Here is a 14,901-nt window from a genome sequence, read left to right as displayed (position 1 = left end):
ATTAATAATAAATAATTTAATAAAAAAAATTATATTTACCTTTTCAAGGGAATCTTTAAGATCAATGGTGGTTTCAATTTTAAATTTAGGCAATGAAACGATTACTTCGCGAGAAACTAATTGGCTCGTCAACGTTGTTAAATCTTTGTTGGCCAATTTTTGTTCTAAAGCGAAAATACCAGTCTTCGAATTAGGAAGAACAATAACCATACTGACATCTTTGTTGGTGTAGCGCATTCTCAAAATCTTAGCATCTAATTCGGTATCTTCGGCGTATTCGAAATGATCGGTTAAATGCATCATATCGCAAAGGACGGAGTCTTTATCGTTCAAATAAAACTTTTCTTTTCTGGTGTGTTCAACTGGGAATTGATGCAACCAGTTGCCCTTGAAATAAATAGCATTGACCAAAACCAAACGGGTTAATTCATCCAAATCGTCTGGTTGGATTAAATCTTTAATCTTATTGTTGGTTTTATTCTCAACCCAAGTATTAATTTCTTTAGCGGCTACTACACTTTGTTTGAAATCCAATGGTTGTGCTTCAGCCAAGTAATCCTTGGTAGCGGTAAGTTTAAAATTATCATTCAATTGATACTTATTTGCTATGTAGACTTTATTGGCAATGTGCAAAGTCACGTTTTCAACTGAATTCAACTCGGTCATAATGTTTTTATAACCAGTGGCTGTCGCTTTTACTTCTGGAAGATACAGATTTTTTCTTAAAGCTTCAGCTGTCGCCCCAGAAGCTCCTTGGTAGATCATAGAGAGCACTGCATGAGCACTAATTGGTGAGAAAAACACATTTCCGGGTTCTTTTGCTAATATTTGATATAAATTCGATGTGAATTTTGTATTTCCGTTAGACACTTCGGTCGCTGTTAATAAATCGTTTCCTGCCATCGTACAAACGAAGAATGAAACCACCAAAAGAAAACACGAAACTGAAAAATAAAAAACAACATTATTAGTTATGCAGTTTTTGGTTAAACGATTATTTTATTTACTTATTAGAATGGGATAATCAAAATTCATAGCATTTATTAGATATTTTTTCAAGATTTTGTTAACAACCTTTTTGAACCGTTTCTTATAGCTTTAACATATTTGTCAAATTAATTGAATATGTCATTGTCACTTTTGCGTAAAGATAAACCACAAATGGATCGTTGCTTTTGTTTCTTAATTAAATCATTTGTGGTTTATCTTGAATTGTTTTACATACACGTTTTATGATTGTGAAGCGATTAGTTGTCACATGGAATCGCATAAAATTCGATTGAATCATTAAAACGTATATAAAAATTTTAAGAAATTAATTAGAGAAGTCGTAGTAAATGTAAAACCACAAACATGTGGTTGGAATTTCCATTATTATATTAGCTATCTGGTTTATCTTGTGTAATGTCCATAAGAATTATTGCATTTTTTGCGTGGAATTATGTTTTGTTATAAGACCATCGATCATTCATGAACGCACGGAAGATAAAAAATGGTAATGAATGTGTAAATTGAGAGTATGGGGTTTTTCCATATACTGAGTAAAAGAAGACAAATTAAAGTTCTCCTTGAACAAAGAATAATTCACTTAACAAGCGTCAGCGTTTGTTGAAATCATTGTTATTGTTCTGTTATTATTTATGACTTTAAACATACAGATTTCTAGATGATGTCAGAATGAGCAACTCTGAAGTTTTAGTTTTGGCTTAAAATAGGGATTTTGGCCAAAGTGTCTAGTTTTACGTTTTGAAAAGCGCCACTAGTAGATATTTGAACAAATACGAGCTAAATCTATTCTTTAGGGTATTTTACTTTCAAAGAGACTATAACTTGACGTGTTTTAAATCAAGTACTTCGAATGTAAGAATCAAGAACCCCTATAGCCTACAAAATATATGTGGGCAGATATGAAACAACTAAATAAAGAGGTAAAGAGAAATTAAAAGATACAACCGTTAGATTAATTTTGAAACTAACCTCAATTTTAAAACAATTAATAACGGAAATACTCGGAAATACTGTGATATGTACATGTATTACATGTATTCTTAGTAAATATGTATTAAATACATTATATTTGGAACTGCATGTCGCAAAGGGTAGATGAGCTATTATTATCAAGCTCTTGCTGTAAGCATGCAAGGTAATAAGTACACGAGCTAAATATCTTTTATAAAAATTCTGTATGTGGGATGTTCTTCCTAGAAGAAGATAGCACACTGCTGATATACAAAAAAATTAGCTCTTCTAAAAATTGCCTTACAGGCAACAGAAATAAGACTCCATAAACTGATAACAACCTGCTGGGAGGAAGAAAGGATTCCCAAGAAATGGAAGATGGAAAAATCGTTCCTCTGCATGAAAAAGGAGACAAATCTGTATGTGATAATTACAGAGGCATAATCCTCCTTAATATAGAAAACAAAGTATTATCAAACATAATAAACGAAAGAGTAAAAACGTAGGTGGAGACAATACTAGAGGAATACTAGTGTGGTTTCAGAAACAATAAGTCTATAATAGACCAAATTTTCGGAGTTAGGCAGACCTTAGGGAGATGCTGTGAGTGTAGCGTAGATATCCACTTCCTAATTATTGCTTTCAAGAAAGCCAAAGGAAACAAGGACGTTGAATACCGCAGATGAAAACGCATTGAGGGTGTTTGAAAGAAAATTGCTTCGCAGAAGATATGGATTAGAGTTTTTGGAGAAGCGCGAAAGATTTTTGGGACAAAGATCCCAATCTCATCCCGGGTTGTTATCCCAAAGGTCAAGGACATAGTTCCAATAATCCAATTGATTATTTAATTATTAGGTTTATAAAAGGTTACATAACAGGTCATAACACTGTACAATATTAAAAACAAATAACTTTAGGTATCATCATTTTGATTGATATGACACAATCTAAAATAATTTAAAAACTTTTATTAGACATTGATAAAAATCATCAATAAAAATGTAAATTATTTTTTAATCAATTTTAACTATTTATACTACTAGATATATATCTAGATATTAAAAGAATTCATAAAATGAGTCATATCGCCCTTGATTTCATTAATTTTATCAGTTTACTCATAACATTCAATATTTATGTATCGCATAATACCTATATCGTAGTATTTTTAAATAGGGAATCGAAAAGGTGATAGATTTGTCAAATTTATGTTGTTATATGTTAATATTACAAATCAAATTTGACTAATAATAAATGTTATCCAACGACTTAATCAAATATTAAATAAAGAACACATCATTAAAAAAAGAAAGTTTATCAACAAAATGTCCTTTATGAATGTTTTAACCGATTTCGTTGTTGTTAAAGGTTAAACAGATGATTACTGCAACGTATTATTGCAAAAACGTGCAAAAATAAATAGAAATATAAAACTGAGGTAAAAATTAAGGTTAAACAAATGTAGGACATCGGTTTTACGTAAAAATCGTTTGTAACGGGTTCAAACAAAACAAACAATTTACATTCAGGCCACAGTAAAATTTAAAACGGGAATAGTTCTATTCATTTATATTTGGCCAACTTTTAAAGATGTTTTGAATAAAATCCTTTTTTATGATTGATTGTTTTTAAAAAGAACAATACAATACAATTACTCCACGGCAATTATATTGTACCTATTGAAAAAACGACCATAAGATAATTTAAAAACAATAATAAACATGTTTATAAAATCGAAATGTTCAATAACTTTTGAGTACCTTATATACTAAAGTTATCTTTAGTTACACTATCATGTTTCACAACAAAAAAGGAAGATTAACAAGAAAATATTAAATCAACTTTAAATTCCACTTAAGATTAAAGTTGGAGATTAAAAAACACGAAAAAGATCATCTTAAAAACATCACCTTGATGTTAAATCTAGAACTTGTTCATTCTCGACTGGTTTTTAAGAACATTTATGGCGTTAACCTTGATGTTTATTGCTTTATACATTATTAATTTTAACAACAAAAAAGAAGACACAAGATTACCAAAAAAAAAAAATTTTTTTGTGATGTTATTGAATCAAAAAATTGTTTACGTAACAATAATCAAGTTATTTATTGCAATGAATTGAATTAATAAAGCAAATTTAAATTAACTTACTCTTCATGATTGACGTTGTTGCTTTAGCACTGACCGGGACGCGCACGAAAGAACTACTGACGATAATTGCCGAGAACCGTCCACGACGAGAAAAATTAAAATGAATACTGGTTCGAAGGTTATCAAGAATCGAATATTTAAAATACGAAACGAATAAAAACGGGGACTTTGTTGTTTTTTAATACATTTTTTCGTTTGAAAACCCAACATCATGTATTTAGTTTCAGTTTATCATCAAATTCGTCGAAACGCCAACAACTTTACGTTATCTTGTTGTTTATTGTATGTTGCGTCTTCTAAAATCGATATTATTCTATGGATTTTCCAGAGTCGTCAAAAATACAATAACAAGAACCACAATAAATCAGAGGTAATAATTTTTTTTTAATAGAAATGACGTAACAAAAAACAAAAAAGTATGTTTTGTTTCAAAATATACTTTCTTTTGTTTCAATGTTTCTAGTTTTAGTTGTTATTCAGCGTTAGATAGTTCTATATTTTTCATTAAACTAGAACCAACACTAAATCTAGAACTAGAAAGTTTCGGGTTTAGTCGTACATCTTCAGTCTTTTTTTTGGCTATAATGTACCCCGTGTTAGTCCACAGTATAGAGAATTTACTATACTTATTTTAACCACAGTTTATAAAAACCTAATGACGTGGCTCCGGTATTTCCCGGTTTAAACATTAAATTAAATGAAAAAGAAAAAAAACTTTAGAGGTCATAGCTATATTAGATCTAAAAACTGGTCGAGCAACTTCATTATCTCTTTGAACCCGGTTTTTTTTAAACATCATTTCAGTATGAACGATTGAAACGTGCGGTTCGAAAGAAAAATGTTGAGATCGATGGGTTATTTTTATATTAAAAAAAAAAACACGTTATGTTTATAGAATTTCTTACCTTGAAAGGTTGTAGACGTGATGATCGTTGTGTATGGGCGGAAATCTCAAAATTTGTATTAATAATCCAAAGATATATTGTGTTTGGGATCTAAAACAAGAATTAATCAGTATTTTAGGGTTTTAAAAATGGGAGTACAATCGATGCTTTAGGGAGTTTTAACGCATTCTGATTCTCTGTATAGGGTTTGTCAGCTTATATACTATAGGCAACCTAACTGACATGTGTATATGTTAATATTTATTTTGTTAAGGTGGGGAATTGGGTTCAACCTAAATTTTGGTTAAAATCGTTTTAAGGTTGTATATACTCTATTATTTCCTAATATTTTATAAAATTAAAGATATTTAACACTTGATCTAGATTTTCTCCTTTGCAACGATAGCAGTGTTAATTTTTAGAACTAACACTTAGAGTTGCAGATTTCTGTAATTTAACAAATTTCTTTAAGTATAAATACTACAAACAAATATATCAGTCAGAACATGACTCATAATTAATCAGAATCGTTTAATTATAATTATTAATATTTCTAATGCTTATCTATTATGTCTATTATATTAGTCATGTTCTGACTGATATTTTTTTTAGTAGTACTTTTTTCATTTGTCACCATGACACAAACTCAAAAATGTTGTTATGAACCTGGCCAAATAGTTTTACATTATATAGGGTATATACTTATTTTATTAATAATATATTTTCAATTCTAACCACAAGTTAACAATAAAAAATATTAATAATAATAAACGGCAATACTTAGTTACCATTAAATAAGATCTGATTTAAAGTTTCTGTAAATGTTACAGAAACTTTTAGTACATTCATTTTTATATCTACATAAATTTGTTTGACGTACTATGTTTTGTGAGTCATTTCTCAAAATAGGCATGATCAACCAAGAAAGATTTCGTGCATTTAAAAATTGGAAGAAAATTAATAGAAATATACTAATTTCATTTAAATCAAATCTAAAAAGTTATCAATAATTAGTCATTCAATTACTCACATCTACATTACGTAATTAAGTGCAAAACTTACTCCATTTTTTGGTATATAGAATGTAGACTTAATAGACTAAAAACTTCTACAAGACATCCAATGAACGAACAAAAAAAAAACTTTAAACTGCTTTTGTTCTCGTCTTGCAAGTTTTATATTTTTCTTTCTGTTTTAAAATGGTTTTATAATGTTTTTGTTCATTAGGGTTGTTTTCTTAACTTCATCTTTTATTGAAAATTTTTTGCTCATATATTAAATAGAAATCTCTTATTTTACTATTATCAAATATGAAAGAGGCCGGAAGTAAAAGAATAATAAATGAGTAAGAAGGTAGCCAGGCAGAAAAAAAGTTTCGCTTTATTTCTGGTCCTTAAAAACCAGAATCTGAAGTGTCAAATGATAAGAAGGCATAACAAGGAGCACAAAAGCCTAATTTTTTTGGAAACTTTCCTTATTCTATGTTCTATCTGGTATCAATATTTAACGAAATCAGGAAGTAATAATTGAATCTCTTTTGTGTTTTTTCTGTAGTGTCTTAACCCTTACGTGAACCGAAATTTCCAAAGTTGGACAATTGAAGTGCCCAGGAAGAAAAGATAAAAGCTATACGCTGTGTACTGTATAAGTTGTTACATAATGTGCCATTCATCGATGAACAGTACTTAGGTTCAGTGATTCTATATATGTGTAAAGAAGGTAATTTGAAATAAATATTTTATATATATATCATATGTCCATTTGTTTTAGACTAGGTTGATGATTCTAAATATTGGTATCTCGTGAAAAATCCAGGAATTGATGACAACGAAGAAAATGATGGTAAAAGTGGGGAGCAAGGTCGAAACATGCGGTATTTTGATTTGCATAATTTAAAAGCTCCAAACCAAAACTCTGTTAGCTTAGGCAAACAAGTATCAACACTGAACAGCTAAGAACTGAACCTATGTAGTACTGTTCAAATAATATCCAATGAAAAAACATATGTTCATCGTCATGCTAGTTAAGAATTTGATGCTAGATGCATGAAACCGACTGTCAAACGTAGAAGTGGAATAGAATCTTTAATATTAAAAAATAGTGGTAATGACATGGTAGTAAATCTTGTAGCTGATAACTTAACGGAAGGTATTGTGGGAGTTGCTTGAGTGGAAGAATATGATATATGAAAGAATTTTGGTGTAAAAGGTAAAATCCCAGATCTTTAAAATAGAACTGTTGAGATAGAAATAGAAATAGAACTGTATTGGTTGTAGCTCTTTCAAGGATACTGATACAAGTCCTACAGAAACGCTTCATACAGAAGCTTATTAATCGACGCAGAGGAAATATTATATAAATATTATATATTTTTGAGGATTTTTGACAATGATCTCACCGGTTTTTTTTAAGTAAGAAATCGATTTGAAATTATGAAATTTGCAATAATTTTATTGATAAGTTACTTACTTCTTACAGATTACACAAAATCCGAGATAATAAGTATAAAGTTGACCAAAATTCTCCACCATTAAAAAAAAATTATGTTTCACAATAATGTTAAGCAATACGGTACATTTTTATTACATAAAACTATGGATTACATATCATTTTATAAATAGCATGAAAAACAATCATTCAATTGATAGTAACTTGAGAACGTTGTGTTTTATGGGACGTTTTAATTAACAGAGGGAATATAGAAGAATTGAACCAAATTTACGTTTTAATATGTGAGGCAACTAAAAGAGTAAGGAAGTTTAACTTACCTAAAATGAACTAAAAATCGTTTAGTTTAAACTTTTGGTTATATCAATAAAATTCCAAGTCGAACTAAAAACAGTTGTTGTTGTCATATAAAGTACTGATAAATAAAATTACGAAAACATCGGCATTTATATATTTTCATCTCGATTACTATCTAATCATGAAGCCCGATGAGGTATGAATCACTCCACTAAAAATATTGTTGCTCCATTAAATTAAAACCATGTTTTATCTAGAATTAGAACATAAGGTACTCTTTACAGAAAAAATAATGATGGAGTGATCTGCCACTTAAAATTTCTGTACTTTATAATGACTTGTTTTAGTTGCAGAATTAATCAGTTACAAAAAGAATTTTCAATGCTAAATATAAAGTTCAACCCCAAACGGTGTATTCAATCCAACCGATATAATCAGAAAGTCTTGTGGATACATCAGGAACACTACTATCTATTTCTAACGGTCCGAAATCGTCAATAGCAACGACTTTAATCTTGTTGTTTTCATAAAGGTGAGAGACTCCAGCGAAATCAGGCTAAAACAACAATAATTAGGAAAAAGAAAAGAACACTAAACCTTATTAATTATTTCTTTCTTACGTGGGATGTAAACAAGCCCTGATAGTTCCGTTTAATACACAAACTAGAGTCGTCAATCCTTATTCTATAATTAAAGCTAAACTTATTTTTGCACACTTTTACAGGTACAACTTTAGAATTCAATTTTAAGAGTTCGTTGTAGTAACGTCTGACAGTTCTTGTATAACCAGTGTCTTTTTTCTCATTCTTTATCCAAATCGTATCAATTAAATCTTGTCCATATCTAAGCGTTTTAGTATATATACAAGCGGGTTTTAATTTATCATCTACTGTTAATGCTGGTGAAAATTTGATAAGAACTAGAGGATATTTATTATAAGTTTGGACTATTTGTACCCATGTATTATTATCATGATCTAACTCAGACGTACTTGATGTTCCGAACAATATATGTCCAACGTGTCTAAAAAAATATATAAACGGTAAATAGAATACGTTTTACGCAAAAAAAACTAACTTTCGATTATTAAAACAGGCAGCTCCAGCCAGTGCGTAAGATTCACTTATTAAAACTACCGGACAATTATAATCAATGCCACCACCGGTGTGGGAACCTAATGCACCGATGTGAGAAAATTCCGCCCAATTTTGGACGTGCTTATACCGCTCACTATATTCTTCACATTCTGTTTAATCAAATAAAATTATGAGTAAAATACAAAATTATATTAATTTTAAACGAATTTATTTCGTGGCGTAGTACGCAAAATATTAAATTATAAAACTTACTTTGGTCGCTAATTCTAGCTGAAACAGCTCCGATTAAAATGAACACCAAGAACTTCTTCATTGCTGAAAATTATTATGAATATGAAGAATAAAATCTGAATGCGAAACCTTTTAAACCAAAATTTCAAGGTTAACGAGTATCACTAAACCTTCGAGTACTACAACCTTTATTTGTAATAATTAAATATAAAATTTTTTGATATATGGTACACGAAATAAAGAGTGATATAAGATGCAGTATCTTCATGACTGATAGGGAGATTTGCTAGGAGGTAATTTGGGGATGAAATATAATATTGCCCTCAAATTTGTAAAAAAATATTCGAATTTCAGCGAAATTTATTGATTTATAGCACAATTATTTATGGTAATTAATCTTCGGATTGGCTTTACAAGGATTCCAATTTATTAATAAATCTTCGGTTACATTGAAATTGCCACTGATTGCAATCCGCCCAAGTGTGTCAAGTGAAACGGCCTTAATTGTATTATTTTAGGGAATGTACTCCAATTATATTACGCTAAAACAATTTATGAAAAAATAATTTTAAATTTGATTAAAAAAAAACAAATAGAAATAATGAAGAAAAATTACTTATTATAGTATCAGCGTGAATTTCCAAGATTCAACATTCAAAAGATTCAACACTTAATTTAATATCATTTGATATCAATTTAACGTATTTCGTGCCATCTTTTTCATAAAGCTCACCGACCATTGTATTTGTCGATTTTATGTTCGTTAGAAATAAATCAATTTAACAATTTTAATTAAACGAAATGAATTAAAATTACTTCAATTCGGAAGTCCCCACTACTTTTAATTGCAAAACTAAAATTTTTTCTTGCATGTTATAAGTAGCATTTATTCTCATTTGTGGTAAAATTAACTCTTAACAGTTACTGATAAATAAAATTACGAAAACATCGGCATTTATATATTCATAGTCATCTCGATTATTATCTAATCGTCAAACCGACGAGGTATGGATGATTAATAAAACTATGTTTTATCTAGAACTATTAGAACATAAGGCACTCTTTACAGAAGAAATAGTGATGGAGTGATCTGCCACTCAATATTTCTTTAATGCATAATGACTTGATTTAGCTGCAGAATTAATCAGTTACAAAAAGGATTTTCAAGGCTAAAAATAAAGTTGCATATAAAAATAATGTTGAAATGTTTATTTTGATAGTAATAAAAATAATCGTTCCTCATTTTAGTTGGGCCAAACGGTGCTTTCAATCCAATCGAGATAATCAGAAAGTCTTGTGGATACATCAGGAATACTACTATCTATTTCTAACGGCCCGAAATCGTCAATAGCAACGACTTTAATCTTGTTGTTTTCATAAAGGTGAGAGACTCCAGCGAAATCAGGCTAAAACAACAATAATTAGGTAAAAGAAAAGAACACTGAAGCTTATTAATTATTTCTTTCTTACGTGGGATGTAAACAAGCCCTGATAGTCCCGTTTAATACACAAATTAGAGTCGTCAATCCTTATATGTTTAGGGCTAAACTTATTTTTGCACACATTCACAGGTACAACTTCAGAATTCAATTTTAAGAGTTCGTTGTAGTAATGTTTGACAGTTTTTGTAGAAGCAGTGTGTTTTATTTCCTCATACTTTGTTGGTCTCCAAACCGTATCAATTAAAGGTTGTTCATCTCTAACCGTTTTACTATATATACAAGCGGGTTTTACGTTATCATCTACTGATATTGCTGGTGAAAATTCGATAAGAACTAGAGCATATCGTTTAGAAAGATCTGATTCGTCGTATAAGGGATGATAATAAGTTTTGACTATATGTACCAATTTATTATCATCATCTAACTCGGACGTACTTGATGTTCCGAATAATATCTGTCCACCGCCTCTAAAAAGGTATATAAACGGTAAATAGAATACGCTTTACGCGAAAAAAAACTAACTTTCGATTATTAAAACAGAAAGCTCCAGCCAGTGCGTAAGATTCACTTATTAAAACTACCGGACAATTATAATCCATGTAATTACCACCGACGTTGAAACCTAATATACCAATGTGAGAAAATTCACTGAATGATCCCCCATTCTTGACCTGTTTATACCGCTCACTATATTCTTCACATTCTGTTTAATCAAATAAAATTGTGAGTAAATTAGAAAATTATATACGCAAAATATTAAATTATAAAACTTACTATCGTCGATAAGTCTAGCTGAAACAGCTCCGATTAAAAAGAACACCAAGAACTTCTTCATTACTGAAAATTATTATGAATATGAAGAATAAAGTCCGAATGCGAAACTTTTTATACCAAAATTTCAAGGTTAACGAGTATCACTAAACCTTTGAGTACCACAACCTTTATTTGTAATAACTAAATCTGAAATTATGTGATATATGCTACAGTATCTTCATGACTGATAAACGGATTTGATAGGAGGTAATTTGGGGTTGAAAAATAATATTGCCCTCAAAGTTGTAAAAAATATTCGAATTTCCGTGAAATATATTGATTTATAGCGCAATTATTTATAGTAATTAATCTTCGGGTTGGCTTTACAAGGATTCCAGTTTATTAATAAATCTTCGGTTACATTAAAATTGCCACTGAATGCAATCCACCCAAGTGTGTCAAGTAAAACGGCCTTAATTGTATTATTTTAGGGTAGTGGTTAAAGTCTTGTCTCGTCTCGCCGATGAACTAATAAGTCTTGTATTAAGTCTCGTCTCGCAACCTCCACTATTGAGGCTCATAAAAGTATCGAAATCTCGTCATGCATAATCTTATTGTTTCAGTGCAATAACGAATACTTAAATACTTGCTATAATGTAAGAGTTGGAAGAGAGAATTACAGCCCTCAGCCCTGTCGGTCGCAAATGATTTTCTTTTTCACCCAATCGTTTAGGCATAACAAACATTGTACAGATTTATTATTAAGGCGATTTCGATTTTTTCTTATAGTTAATGCAGCACGTGAGAATAATCTTTCCGCCGGGACTGAAGTAGCCGGTATGCTTCAGAGATCTCGTGCCATTAAACTTAAAATAGAAAATTCAGAAGCATGAATTTTCCGTCATTGTAATATATCTGTGTCTTTATTACACCGAGGCATAGAATAATATTTTTGAAGCTCTAGAATCTTCTCGTTCCTCCAATGCCGTTACTTTCGAACATTCGCCTTCTGATTGATCTCGCCTTCGGCTCGTGTGGAAATCCGACAGACGCGGGAGTGAAAAATCTTAGTTTCCTCACTTGTACTGTAATATACTACTATACTTAGCAGACAAGCTCTAATACTTCCGAGTGATTTCGTTGTCTGATGAATTACATTTCAGAGCTAAATCGATTTAATTACGATGAATTATAATTTCCGTTTTTAACAGTCGTTGTTATACCAAAAGCACATTCGACAAAGTATCTCTAAGCTCCCCCAAATTGTTTTCGATAACTGGCATTAATTCGTGGAAGAAATCGTGAAAATTTTTGTTAACAGTCTCAGATATCATATCAATGATATCTGAAATGTTGAATTTGATAAAATATGTAAAATCGTTGTAAATGATGTAAATAAAATTAAAATCGAATTAAAACAAGATCTGGTTGAAAGTATTTATTAGCCTATTTTTAACCTAATATTTTCTAAAACAATTTCCTAAATAGAGTTTTTTAAGTTTATTTTTTTATTCAGGAAACATTAAATCCTAAGGGTACGGTTCAACTATTTTATTTGAAATATATAACTGGCGTTAATTCGTAGAAGAAATCGCAAAAGTTTTTGTTAACAGTCTCAGATATATCAATGATATCCGAAATTAATTAAAATTACTTAAATTCACGCGGAACTCTCCACTACTTTTAATTGGCAAAACTAAAATTTTTCCTTGCATGTTATAAGAAGCATTTATTCTCATTTGTGGAAAAATTAATTCTTAACAGTTACTGATAAATAAAATTACGAAAACATTATTTAATCGCGAAGCCGACAAGATATGAATTACTCCACCAAAAATATTGTTGCTCCATTAAATGATTAATAAAACCATGTTTTATCTAGAATTATTAAAACATAAGGCACTCTTTACAGGAAAAATAGTGATGCGGTGATCTGCCACTCAATATTTCTGTAATTCATAATGACTTGATTTGGCTGCAGAATTGATCAGTTACAAAAAGAATTTTCAAGACAAATAAAAAGTAAAAAATAAAGTTGCGTGTAAAAATAATGTTGAAATGTTAATTTTGATAGTAATAAAAATAATCGTTCCTCATTTCAGTTGCCCCAAACGGTGTCTTCAATCCAATCAACATAATAAGAAAGTCTTGAGGATATATCAGGAATTTTGCTACCTATTTCTAACGGTCCAAAATCGTCAATAGCAACTACTTTAATCTTGTTGTTTTCATAAAGGTGAGAGACTCCAGCGAAATCAGGCTAAAACAACAATAATTAGGGAAAAAAAAGGAACACTGAACTTTATTAATTATTTCTTTCTTACGTGGGATGTAAACGAGCCGCGATAATCCCGTTTAATACATAAATTCGAGTCGTCAATCCTTATACCATATTGATAGGTAAACCTATTTTTGCACGCTTCCGTAGGTACAACTTGAGAATTCACTTTTAAGAGTTCGTTTTTGTAACGGTTGACAGTTCTTGTATAAGCAGTGCCTTTTTTGTCCTGATTCTTTGTCCAAACCGTATCAATTAAAAGTTGTCCAACGTTAAGCTTTTTACTATATATACAAGCGGGTCTTAATTTATCATGTACTGTTATTTCTGGTGAAAATTTGATAAGAACTAGAGGAAATCGTGTAGAAGGACGTGATTTTTGGTATAAGGGACCTGTATAAGTTTTGACTATATGTACCCATGTGTTATTATCATCTCCTAACTCAGACGTACTTGATATTCCGAATAATATATTTTCAACATGTCTAAAAAATATATATAAGCGGTAAATAGAATACGTTTTACGCTAAAAAAACTAACCTTCGATTATTAAAACAGAAAGCTCCAGCCAGTGCGAAAGATTCACTTATTAAAACTACCGGACAATTATAATCAATGTCACCACCGGCGTAGGAACCTAACGCACCAATGTGAGAAAATTCCCCCCAATTTTTGATGTGCTTATACCGCTCACTATATTCTTCACATTCTGTTTAATCAAATAAAATTGTGAGTAAAATTAATTTTAAATTAATTTATTTCATGGCTTAGTAAGCAAAATATTAAATTATAAAACTTACTTTCGTCGCTAATTCTAGCTGAAACAGCTCCGATTAAAATGAACACCAAGAACTTCTTCATTACTGAAAAGTATTATGAATATGAAGAATAAAATCCGAATGCGAAACCTTTTAAACCAAAATTTCAAGGTTAACGAGTATCATTAAACCTTCGAGTACCACAACCTTTATTTGTAATAATTAAATCTGAAATTATGTGATATATGGTACATGAAATGAGGAGTGACATGAGATGCAGTATCTTCATGGGTGATAAGGGGATTTGATAGGAGGTAATTTGGGGATGAAATATAATATTACCCTCATAGTTGTAAAAAAATATTCGAATTTCAGTGAAATTTATTGATTTATAGCTCAATTATTTATGGTAATTAATCTTCGGATTGGCTTTATAAGGATTCCAGTTTATTAATAAGTCTTCGGTTACATTGAAATTGCCACTGAATACAATCCGCCCAAGTGTGTCAAGTGAAACGGCCTTAATTGTATTATTTTAGGGAATGTACTCCAATTATATTACGCTAAAACAAGACAATTTATGAAAAATTAATTTTAAATTTG

At 30.2% G+C, this 14,901-nt stretch overlaps 4 protein-coding genes and 1 long non-coding RNA gene across 34 annotated transcripts in view; 1 reads left to right on the top strand and 4 right to left on the bottom strand.

Annotated features, from left to right (window-relative positions):
• LOC111427826 (serine protease inhibitor 3/4-like) overlaps positions 1-5,216 on the bottom strand; it is a 27,303-nt gene extending 22,087 nt beyond the window's left edge. For 26 of the 27 annotated variants that reach the window (XR_011640789.1, XM_023063157.2, XM_023063150.2 and 23 more), the window contains exons 1-2: positions 4,111-4,196; positions 40-944 (exon numbers count right to left, since the gene is read on the bottom strand). Coding sequence is in view for 26 of the 27 variants with exons in the window: in XM_023063157.2 (XP_022918925.1) it covers positions 40-944; positions 4,111-4,117 (912 nt within the window). In the remaining variant the exon portion in view is untranslated. Of the gene's footprint in view, positions 1-39; positions 945-4,110; positions 4,197-5,015 lie in introns of those variants that run through there. The other variant, XM_023063149.2, reaches the window with a different exon arrangement.
• On the top strand, positions 4,389-14,901 carry LOC111427835 (uncharacterized). Of its 3 annotated transcripts, XR_011640792.1 has the most exons (4): positions 4,389-4,480; positions 6,549-6,713; positions 6,765-7,202; positions 7,254-14,901. It is a non-coding gene; the product is annotated as an uncharacterized lncRNA (long non-coding RNA). The 3 variants fall into 3 exon arrangements; XR_011640793.1 differs by having other exon boundaries at positions 6,549-7,202; positions 7,271-14,901; XR_011640791.1 differs by having other exon boundaries at positions 6,549-7,202.
• Positions 7,554-9,178, bottom strand: LOC111427833 (uncharacterized). Of its 2 annotated transcripts, XR_011640790.1 has the most exons (5): positions 9,089-9,178; positions 8,817-8,985; positions 8,360-8,762; positions 8,067-8,295; positions 7,554-7,992 (listed from the first exon to the last, which is right to left on the bottom strand). XR_011640790.1 is itself a non-coding variant. In XM_023063175.2 (4 exons), the coding sequence occupies exons 1-4, from the start codon at positions 9,147-9,149 to the stop codon at positions 8,137-8,139; spliced, it is 792 nt and encodes a 263-aa protein (XP_022918943.2). In that variant the 5' UTR covers positions 9,150-9,178; the 3' UTR covers positions 7,554-8,136. The 2 variants fall into 2 exon arrangements, 1 of the variants encoding a protein (XP_022918943.2); XM_023063175.2 differs by having other exon boundaries at positions 7,554-8,295.
• LOC111427828 (CLIP domain-containing serine protease B15-like) lies at positions 10,262-11,379 on the bottom strand. The gene is made up of 4 exons (XM_023063172.2): positions 11,284-11,379; positions 11,032-11,212; positions 10,538-10,976; positions 10,262-10,473 (listed from the first exon to the last, which is right to left on the bottom strand). The coding sequence occupies exons 1-4, from the start codon at positions 11,342-11,344 to the stop codon at positions 10,312-10,314; spliced, it is 843 nt and encodes a 280-aa protein (XP_022918940.2). The 5' UTR covers positions 11,345-11,379; the 3' UTR covers positions 10,262-10,311.
• On the bottom strand, positions 13,311-14,441 carry LOC111427831 (serine protease snake-like). Its single transcript, XM_023063173.2, has 4 exons — positions 14,341-14,441; positions 14,081-14,249; positions 13,587-14,025; positions 13,311-13,522 (listed from the first exon to the last, which is right to left on the bottom strand). The coding sequence occupies exons 1-4, from the start codon at positions 14,399-14,401 to the stop codon at positions 13,361-13,363; spliced, it is 831 nt and encodes a 276-aa protein (XP_022918941.2). The 5' UTR covers positions 14,402-14,441; the 3' UTR covers positions 13,311-13,360.

Source organism: Onthophagus taurus, chromosome 6, assembly GCF_036711975.1.
Source record: "Onthophagus taurus isolate NC chromosome 6, IU_Otau_3.0, whole genome shotgun sequence".
Taxonomy (NCBI): Eukaryota; Metazoa; Arthropoda; class Insecta; order Coleoptera; family Scarabaeidae; genus Onthophagus; species Onthophagus taurus.
Note: the sequence above shows the minus strand (reverse complement) of the source record. Positions and strands in the feature narration are given on the sequence as shown.